At 39.6% G+C, this 10,895-nt stretch overlaps 1 protein-coding gene across 1 annotated transcript in view; it reads right to left on the minus strand.

Moving 5' to 3' along the window:
* The window catches only part of PEX7 (peroxisomal biogenesis factor 7), a 42,693-nt gene extending 34,004 nt beyond the window's left edge, over positions 1-8,689 (minus strand). Inside the window, exons 1-5 of the mRNA XM_041423855.1 lie at positions 8,552-8,689; positions 7,194-7,251; positions 5,537-5,687; positions 1,079-1,156; positions 674-782 (exon numbers count right to left, since the gene is read on the minus strand). Coding sequence (XP_041279789.1) covers positions 674-782; positions 1,079-1,156; positions 5,537-5,687; positions 7,194-7,251; positions 8,552-8,675 — 520 coding nt within the window. The 5' untranslated portion in view covers positions 8,676-8,689. The remainder of the gene's footprint in view (positions 1-673; positions 783-1,078; positions 1,157-5,536; positions 5,688-7,193; positions 7,252-8,551) is intronic.
* Positions 8,690-10,895: the final 2,206 nt, after the last annotated feature.

Raw genomic sequence — 10,895 nt, forward strand, 5'->3', positions numbered from 1 at the left:
TTAATTCCCAGGCAAACTCTGTGGCCCACACCTCTCTCCCAGTTAATCTTCAGCTGGGCCCCAGGTATCACTGCAGAGCTCTCCTTGTGCCTCTGAAGCAGGAGTAGTGTTTGGAAAACACTACCACCTCACCTCTCTTTGCCTCTGTGTACACCCAACTCAACTGTGATTGTATCTATCAGCAAGACCCATAGCCCTTGCCAAAGCAGTGAACAAAAATTGATTGAACAAGGCACAGAGATCTACAGAATTGCTTAAAAAGAGCTCAGTAGGAACTGACTCACAGAGTTAATAGCCTACCAACACTTGAGATAATTTGAACAAAAACATAGGCCAAAACACAAAATAAAGTATATAACATGATTTAGTGGTCAACAACAAGAATGAGAAGAATGGAAGAGAGACATATAAAATAAGAGAAAAAGCTGCCACAAGGTCACTACTAGAAAACTGCTGAGCCCCATTTAAACGGCCAAGAGGATGATCTACTGACTGCAACAGAACCTACAAATCCAGCTGCAGCAATACATTTACCTTTCTTTGTTCCTTTTTTATAGAACAAGTGTATATGACACACACTACCATCTGCTGGAAAAAGTGCTGAACTGATCCACTAACACAGAAGGCAGCTTTTGGGTTTTTGTTGTGAGACCCTCTTTACCATCACGCTTACCTGAGGCAGATGCAAAACAACCTGGGATGTGTGGAGACCATATAGTGCTGTAAATGACTGCTTCATGGCCTTTAAAAGTGCATAATGACTTCCCCACAGCTGGATCCCACTGAATAAAGGAAAAAAGACTGTTGAGATACATATTCAGTAAGAAATGCAAGGTTTCATACATTGAAAAAAAAACCCAACTTTATACATACAGAAAGGATTAGATGAAGGTTTAAAAAAAAGGCATTTGTACACTTAAACTTGTATCAGCTGAGAGTTTAAGCAACCTCTCAATTAAAGCAGAATTTCAGTCACAGGGTAAAAATAAACAGGAAAAGTGTTTGTGTTTCTTAACACAAAGAACTATGAGATCCAAAAGAAATCACAATTTTCACCTTCAGCAGAAAACCAACATACCAGCTTGGCTGTTTGATCCCATGAACCAGACACCACCAGCTGCTCTCCTCTAGTTTGGCTCCAGTCAACACTATATGCCTGTAAATGACACAAGAGCATAGTTTAGAAGGAACATTAGAATACAAGTTTTGGCCTGTAGTTAGCCAGAATTTCCCAAAATAGACTTGGATTTGCAGATTGTATCCCAGTCAGCTGAAAAACCATACTACTGAAGCACAGCAAAACCTCCCAACAATACCATTTACGTGAACAAAAATTAAATGTAGCCTCTCAGTCAGGCATTAAAGGTACATACAGGCTAAGAAAAGTATCTGAAAAAACAAAGATAGCCCAAAATGGAGGAAAAAGAAAAGTTGTAACAAAATCCACATACATCTGCCATCACTAGGAGTCTACCACTTTAAAAGCCATAATTCAGACTTGATTTCTTATTGCTGATCCAATTTTACTCAAAGATCTACAGTTTCCAATTGCTAGCCATCTCTTGTTGTAAAATGCCATCTCTCTTCACTGGTGACTTTGAGATTTTAGCTGATTAACAATAAATGCTTTTTTATTATATCTAGTTCTCCTAAGAAATATATGTCATAGAATACTCCCGGTTACCATATTTTCCAGGTTCCAAGGCACTCTTTTTTTTTACCATCCAAATCCTCAAACAAGTAAAATAAAATAAATTAAAAACTCACTTTCCCTCATAACTACTCACTTCAGCTATTAAGAAATTACTTTCCACTGTGTAGTTGAAATAAGCTCCCTCTTCCCCAACAGCATATTCTAATATTGGCCCTTGCTTTAACAGAGGATACCTGAACTCCACCCTTCACTGCTGATTTTTCAGCTCTGCTGCCTCACAAAAACAAATGCACTAAGTAGTTCTTCAAATTATTTAAAATCTTCAAGTCCCAAGTACATGTACAACTTCATTCTTCAAATTCACATCTTTACTTGATGGAAGATGCATTCTGTTTTGTTTGGCTTTACCTCACACCAAAGTGATTCAATAAGCTGCAGTAGGACATGAACCATTTCAGTGCAAGGTGGATAAATATTAGATAAAACAGTTCATCCACTTCACCTCCTGACCCAGTCAGAGCTCCCTTCTCAAAAATGTGGTTGCTACCTATGAGTAGTACGTGGTGCTGCTCTCAACAGCTGGACCACTAACCACCGAGGATTTGTACTCCACCTGGGATAATCTAGTTCTAGCACAGCAGTGGATATGATCTGCAAGTCAACATACTACATGTTTGCTTTGTCTTGGATAGATGGAGTTGTGCATTTAATAACAACAACCATGTTTTGAAGGTGGAAGTGCTTGAACCTGTGCCACCAGATTAAAAAAGCAGAGAAGCTGAAAGGGAAAAAAAATCCAACAAAAGTGTCTTGTGTGAAATGGAAATTGAGGTAATATTTAGTAATTTCTGAGCATTTTCCTTTCTAAGAAATATTTCAGTTCATGCTAGATCCACCTTAGATGAATTGGTTTTCATCTATTTTCTTATCTTCTATAAGTCGAACACAACCACTGCCCAGAGAAAAAAAAGCTGCTTTATCTGCAACTCTCCTTTTTTATTTGACAAGGTCCTACTTTCCATATACTAAAAACCATACTGCTCTTGAACCATTTTGTACTAACTCCCTTCCTTGAGGAGCTTAGAGATGTACAAGACACTGGGACAGTGCTTAACAAAAGCCTTATAACCAATTAAGAGGTAATTATTTTGGGATTTTTACCAAACTGTACTCTCGACTTTTCTACTTTTGTTAGCTAATTATACTACAGCTCATCAAAAAATGCTCCTTTCCACTCTAATTCTTCCTACTAAAATAGTAATGAAGGAAACACACCAGTACCTCTCCATAGATTCTAAGAATGGAAGACATGACAGTTCTCCAAAGTGGCTCCCAAGCGCCTCACAAATATTTCTCTCTTTGCCTTTGAATCTGTGGGACAGCCTGAGCTCAACTCCTAAGCTGCTGCTGTTTGGAAATGCCCCTAATTGTAACACTACACAGTATGCCTCTTTCAGACAACAGCTCAGTAAGTGTTCAGCTCTCATATTCATATTCAAGATTTTCCAGAGAGAAACAGATCTTTGGGAAACATGCACCTGTGTCACACAATCCACGTAGCTGGTATTCAATACATTGTACTTGGGATGTATCAGATCTGCTGCACAGATAAGGCAAAGCACACACAGGGCTCCCAGCTCACTCTCAAGCTATCAGCACGTAGATCTGCAGAGCACGGGCTGTGACAAAGACTTGGGCACATATGGCACACGGGGCTGGCACTGCTCAGCGCTCGGCAGCTGCAGCAGAGGCAGCGGGACCTGGGCGAACTCTGCTTCGGGCAAGAATTACCAAAAGAACAGACAACAGGCTCGGGAAAAACAAGAAGATCCTGTCCATTTGGCATGTGACAGGTCTACGTAATAGGGAGAGGATGAAAAGAAGACAGTGTGAATAACCCAGAAAGCTCACTTTTACTCTTCTTTCTTTCTCATGCCATCCTCCAACATAAACTTATAGAGACTTCCATGGAAGCTGTCTTGAGCAACTGGGAAAGATTAATAACACAGCATAAACCTTAGCTGTAAATCTTTTAGTGCTGTATCTTCAATCATAAAATAAATGAACCCTAGCTTATGCCTAAACAGCAGCAAGAAATGCCTCAGGCAAGATGAAAAAATAAAGGAAAAAAAAGATGTAAAAACATAAAAAATTGCTTAAAATAAATGTTCACTAAATGTTCAGGTTCACTTTACAAGACAAATTTAATTCAAGCATTCTATTATCTCACAATCCAGTGAGATTTCATCAAAACCAAAGTAAATTAGACTAATTTATTCATAAGATTCAGCAGTTGGCTAGTGCTGGAATAAAACTCATCATCCTTTGATAATGCAAATTCACTTTTAAATTAAAAATGCACATTCTTTTTGAGAAGGAACAATTATCTCGTTTATAAAAAAAAAGAAACAGATCCCTGTCAATCATGCATTAGAAATAATATAAAATGCAATGACAAAACTGCCATTAAAAATGTCAGACAGCGATTAAGGATTACGAAGGTAGTGAGAACACTGTCTGCCAGTGTTTGCCAGAAATTGCAAGATAAATTCCTTCTGAAATCCATCCTCTTAACACAAGTTCATAAAGAATCAATACAGTAAACTCAGCCCATGTTTCCTATACTGTCTTTCTGAGCACAGTTGAATATGTACACCTCCCATGCTACCAGCTCAGCTAAGACATAGACACAGAAATGTTTATTTCACAAACAACAGATGGTGTAACAGAACCAAATAAACTTACTGATGCAATTTCAATAAGAAAATGGCAGAAACAAAAAAAATTGGTACTATGCTTCACCTACATCTTTCTGTAACTACTATCAGCCTTTGAACATAATGAAAATCCTGATCACAACTAGAAACTTCTCTTTCAAAATTCTCAGTTTATACAGTAAGTATTAAAACAAAGTAGAAAAACTATAAAGAAGTAAGCTACAGAAGATGGGCTCTTGTGCAATGACAGTCACTCAGCTTTTAGCTTTGTGCTTCATATCTGAAAAAATCTTGAAGTTTTTGGGAATGAAATTGAATTTCCTCAATCAGTTTTTTGACTGCATATCTACTAGATTATTTTATTGGAATCGATGTCCTTAGATAAAGTATCAGTAAAGTCAGTAAAATGCAGGCTGAAACTAACTGCATCTTAAGTTCAAAGACTTAACAGAAGTGAGTGGAGGGTTAGAAGGAAAGCTCAAAAAGAAAAAGAAGAAAAATCACTTTAGGGAAGATATATGTACTACAGTATAAGTATTCTTAAAACTATGCAAATATATTTATGAACCTGAATATAATATTCTCCTCTATCCATACACCACTGCACAAAGACACTGAGACTTTAAGAAAATCAAAAGCAACAGTATCAAACCAAGGCCAAAAAAACATACACACTGTCCCTACATTTGACAGCTGCTATTTCAGTAGGATCTCATAGATGCTAGGAGGGAAAAGGATAAGCAGATCTGAGTGCAACCCAAGTGCTAAGGATCTGCACGATGTCTATCACTCCACAACCTCAAGAATAAGACTGATACATCGGCTGTCTGATTTAGACCTATCTAATAATGCTCTCTAAAAATCACAGTGTGACTGCAGTAATTTCATACATCACAATGATTACTTAGGCTGTAAGGAACCACAAATGCTATGTCTCAAATTTTCTCAATATATTAAATTTGTGTAATCAAGCAGCACCTACTACAGTGCATGAACATGCACAAGAGTATGTAAGTCCACTTTATATTCAGGTTATTAATTCAAACTACAGACCCAAAAAAGTCATAAAATAACAAGCCGCTTTTGATTATATGACTACAAATAAATATTTTAATTATTCAAACATAAGAGCATCCATTACATTTTTTAAGTTTGCCTGATTTACCTCCAGAGTGTGCTCCTTATAGACTTGCAGCGGACCTTTGGTTTTAGCCATATCCCAGATTTGCAGAGATCCATCTCCACTACAAGTGATCAACATGTTTTCATTGTTCTCACTCCAGGTCACATCAAACAGGCCATCATTCCAGTCAAAACTAAATTGGAAAAATTAAGATATTAGTCTGTGAGAAAGCACGACATGAAAGTCTGGACTAGTTCCATGCAAAGAAAGTCTTTAAATCACCCTTTTTGCCATTCTAAAAAGCATTTTTACATATTTAAGTTTCAAGTGAATTTCCTATTAATTTACTTGTTTGAATGTCAATTTCTACAACCAAATGCCAGAATAGATTGATTAAGTTAAAGCATAAATGAGCCAAGGACCTTCCACACATGAAGAAGGAACTCTTATTCCAGTCTAAAACTCACCATGCAAACAGAGGTACAAAATGCCTCAGTCTGATCTATGGTTTCTCCAGAATGTAAGAGCACTGTGTTTCTAAAAACTGTGGTACAGAAAGAAATACAACTGTGTTGGGAGAGCCCTATCCAATTCACACCACTATGAATTTGAGTCACAATGAAAACCCAACAGAAACACAGTTGTGAATTTACTGAAGAACTCTACACTGCCTTGAAAATGCTTGCAACACACGAACAATTCACCATATGGTATCTGATGCCATATACCAGTTACTCCGCAACAGCTGACAATTACTGCAATATTATCTGATGAGAAAAAATAATTTCTTTACCCCCTTTTCACTGAAGGTTTACCTAAGCTTAGGTCAAATTTGATGGCACTCTGCAGTAATGATCAGGTGCACATGGAACACTTTGATATACAACACAGTCTTTGGGTCAGCAACTTAAGAGGACTTTCCACTACAAAATAAGTGGAGTCACTGAAAACAGAAATTAACTGTACTAAACCAGAGTACTTAACAGAAGCAACAGAGTGTTGAACATCTTCAAAGAGTTTTATATAATTACAAAGAGTTTTGTTATATAATTATCAATGAAAAAAAGTTTCTGTGAACATGATTAACTATTTTTAAGCACTTCTATGTCAGCCACCTTAATCTAAACAATCACTGTTTCAAGGCGTTCCTTAAAACATTTTAGGTTAATAACAGTCAAGTATCAAACCCCCTCCTTTCTAACCTTTCTCCTCCTTCCATCCACAACAAAATCAATCTCCTCAAACTCCTAGACAATTTTATCTCCTAGGAAGGACCTCCATGACTTGATGTAGCTTCCTGCTCTATTTTCAGTATAAATCAATCATAAGGGCATAAATCTATGTGTCAAGGCACTATTCCTAAAAAGCTAGAACTTAAAATTTCAAGCTAGGGCAGAGAAGCTGCTCTTAATTCACATTGTCAGTTTTCTACAAAATGGTTTACACTATGGAAATAGTACAAGCCAGATAATTTCCCATTAAAAAACCGATGCAATGTAAAGATATCTTTTGTACTGTATGTAAATACAAATACATTAATTTCTATGTAAATACAAAGACTTGTATTCAGTAGTTACTTCAGAATCGAAAAAATACTTTATACCACTAAAAATAACCAAAAACATTTCAGTTGTGCCTGGTACTCAGAAGTACAAAGTAAATTTTTATCTTACAAAAATAAAAGATAAACCTGTATTACCTCCTGAGCAGAACAATCCCGGCTTCATTTTGTTCCAGCACTGCCAGAGTTCCGCAACCTAAACCAGCAAAATGAAACAAAACATCACAACTAGTTCCCCAATGCCAAAGGAAACGGGTGGTTCTGAGGTAGCTTCAGTGTGCAAGAAGGGCACATGAACTTTAAGAAGCCCAACATAATGAAACATCTTGTGGTCTCTAAAGCAGTAATTCATTTACATCACATTGATCTGGTTTGATTTTAGGTTTTTTTTCTGCTTTTTTTTGTTTTGGTTTGTTTTGGTTGTTTTTTTTACTACAGTATATCTGCAGGTGGAGTTGAAAAAGACTTGCTTATAAAGCAAAAGCATAAAAGTGCATTTTCCCCATGGGCCTCACGTGATAGACATACCAACAGAGAATTTTGTCTTTTTGACAACATAGACACTTTTTTCACCCCTTCCTGAATACAAGTATAATAATAGTACAAACACAGCTCACCAGAAACTAAAAAAATAATTCAGTTCTGATAAAACACATTGGTTCTGTTTCCTCATCTGATGGGGATTTCGTTAAAGTAATTCTACACTTGCAATTTTTTTTTTTTTTTAATTAATGTTTTGGGGAGCAATATTCCCACTGGAAATGAAAAAGATGCCAGTATTGAAGAACACTCAGCTTGGCTCTTTCAAGAGACCACAGGGTCACCAGGGCCTGCCTGGACACTCAGGAACTAAAACAAGAGCAGCTGAAGGAACAGAATCACAGAATAAGCTGAGCTGGAAAGGACCCACCAGGATCGAGTCCAGTGCCCGGCCCTGCACAGCACCATCCCAAAGAGTCACGCCCGAGAGCATCGTCCAAATACTTCCTGAGCTTCTGTCAGGCTTGGTGCTGTGACCTCTTCCCTGGGGAGCCTGTTCCAGAGCCAAACCACCCTCGGGGTGAAGAACCTTTTCCTAATATCCAACCTAAACCTCCCCTGACGCAACTTCAGGTCATTCCCTCGGGTCGTCACCGCAGAAAGTTATCTTCAGACATTTTATTCACACTGTGTACGTCTTTACTACCACATTTATTCTCGACCCTATCAAATGAGCGCTCCTCCCGAGGGCGTTGTGAGAAGCACCAGGGCAGCAGCGGGCTGGGAAGAGGCGGATCCCGACGGGCTGTGGAGGGCGAGGGGCAGCTCCCGCGGCACCCCCGGCCCGCCCGCGGGGCACAGCGGCCGCCTGACAGCAAAACAAACGCAGCGGAAAGGGAACTCGTCCCCAAATGCTTTGGCATTTGACAGAGTCCGTCTGTCCTTCCGCACGCCCACGTTTCCAGCCTCCTCCTCAGCCACGTTCCCGGTCACCCGCGCCGCGCCGCCCCCCGCACCTGCCATGCCGTAGTACTGCGCGGCGGCGCAGGCCACGCGCCCCGGGCAGTATGGCGAGAACTCCACCGCGTACCCGTGCAGCCCGGGCAGCCGCAGGGCGCCCGCGCCCGCCGCCGTGCCCATGGCCCCCGCCCGGGCCTCCGNNNCGGCCCCGGCGGAAGCGCCCGCCCGCCGGGCGGTGCCGGAGCCGCGGCGCCGCCACCGCCATCTTTGGCCATGGCAGGGGGCGGCCCAGCGCGCTGGCAGCGCGGCCCGGCCGGGAAAGGCGGTCCTCAGAACCGCCTTCTGCCCACGAGGAATCGCTGCCAAATTTCAGAAACAATCCGCTCTTTTATACGCCACACAGATCGGCTCGGTGTGTGTGCATCAGCTTGAATGCGTGAGGTGTTTCAATCCTAAGTGTGTGCTTTCATTTTTCATTTTTCCTTTTAAAAAGACCTTCTAAGCTTTTCATTCTCCTAATTTCTTGAACAGATCTGCATATTCTATCGTTCTTCTCAGTATGCAATTGTTCTTTATGGAAGTCCTTTTATGAATAAACTTCTTACACCTGCGACAGCTTCTGCTTAAGTCAGTGGGAATTCTGCCTTTGAAAGGAAGAGGTGGGCAGGGGGTGTTCAGGCTTAGAGCAGAGCAGCAGCTGCAGCTTTTTGCCATATTATATCCTATATATATCCATATCTATGTCTCTTAAAATACAGGGACTGAGATTATTCCAGTTGGACACAGACCACCCTAATTAGTAGCAATGACCCATCTCTGCGTTTAAAGATAAAAATGCAAAAGTGTCATCTTACACTTTCAGAAGTTACAGCAAAGGCAAATTAGATTATTTAATCACAGATACTTCATGTGAGGTATTTGTGATTAAACAATCACAGATTATTTAACCTGTGATTATTTAATCAATATTAAATTGATTAAATCAATTTAATTTTGGACCATAGTTACGTACTCCTGCTACTTGGCCTTATATTTGAAACTAAACCTTGACTACAAAATCCACTGTAAAGCCACAAAAATATCCATTTGCTTAAACTGGCACTCAGATGCAGAATTAGGTTGTTCTACTCATTCTTCAATTTTGTAATAAAAATGAAAACAAATATATTTATTAAATAGCCTCCAGGATTTTAGAATAAAGTCAGTTCAGTGCAAGTGAAGCTCAATTTAATGTACCCTTTGGATTACCGCAGCAGTTCTCAAAGCCTCATAACTGGCAATTTATAGGCTTCATTTATTGACTTTATGTGAGATCAGGTTTTTTTTAACCCTGGGGCAAAGGAATACCTTAGAGAATTGGCTGCTCCAGGCCAAATTCAACCAATTTTAGCTTCAGTGGAATCTTTTTACATCAATTTATCTTTTCAAAATGCAAGTTACAGGACAGTTTTCTGCACAAGTGTTTTTAAAGTAATTGCCCTTTGTGACTGGGATGTCAATATCAATTCTTGAAAAGACACAAGGCCACCACAGGGGTACAGTAAGTAAATTTGGACACTGTCTTGTGCAGGTGTCAGATGCTTAATGGTGTAAAGTCCAGTTACTCTATAGACAATTTATCACTGAATTGGAAAGGTTTCATCAAGTACATTTTTTCCAAGCTGGTTGATCTTTCATAATCAGAAAGTGAAATCAGAAGTGAAATTCTGCACAGATTATGCAAGCAGGAACCAGTTCTTATCAGTGGCCCGGCTTTATTTTAAAGACACGATTGAAAGAATTTTTATAAAGATCAAGAAGTGGACAAAAGGTTACAAGGAAGTCCTGAGAGAAGGACTAGTTCTCAAACATTTTTTTCACAGACAAACCTGTGAGTTCTGGTTTTGAAGATCCATGGAAGTAGAAAGCAAAATAATACGGTCAGTGAAAGTGTTTGAATAGGATGGTTTCAAGGTAGAATAACAACAAAAGAAACAAAAGCTACTATTTTACAGGCAAAGAGAGAAGGTCCCAAAAAATGGAGTTGCTAAACACGACTATTTCCTCCTCAGCCTCTGGGCAGCTGAGTAAATTCAAGTAACATGAAGGACTGCCAATCATAGCAGCATTTTATATGCAGCTACTGAAACCAAATGATCTACCAGCCAGCTCCTTTCAGCTAACACCAAATCACGGAATCACAGAATTTGTAAAGTTGGAAAAGACCTCTGAGATCACCAAGTCCAACCTATGACTGAACACCACCATGTCAACTAGACCATGGCTTTCCTTACATACGTCCAGGGACAGTGATGCTACCACCTCCATGGGCAACCCATTCCAATGTCTAATCACCCTTTGTGAAGAAATTCCTCTTAATGTTCAGCTTAAACTTCCCCTGGCTCAGCTTGAGGCCACTTC

This window comes from Onychostruthus taczanowskii, unplaced genomic scaffold, assembly GCF_017590055.1.
Source record: "Onychostruthus taczanowskii isolate IOZ18803 unplaced genomic scaffold, ASM1759005v1 scaffold8, whole genome shotgun sequence".
In the NCBI taxonomy this organism is placed as follows: Eukaryota; Metazoa; Chordata; class Aves; order Passeriformes; family Passeridae; genus Onychostruthus; species Onychostruthus taczanowskii.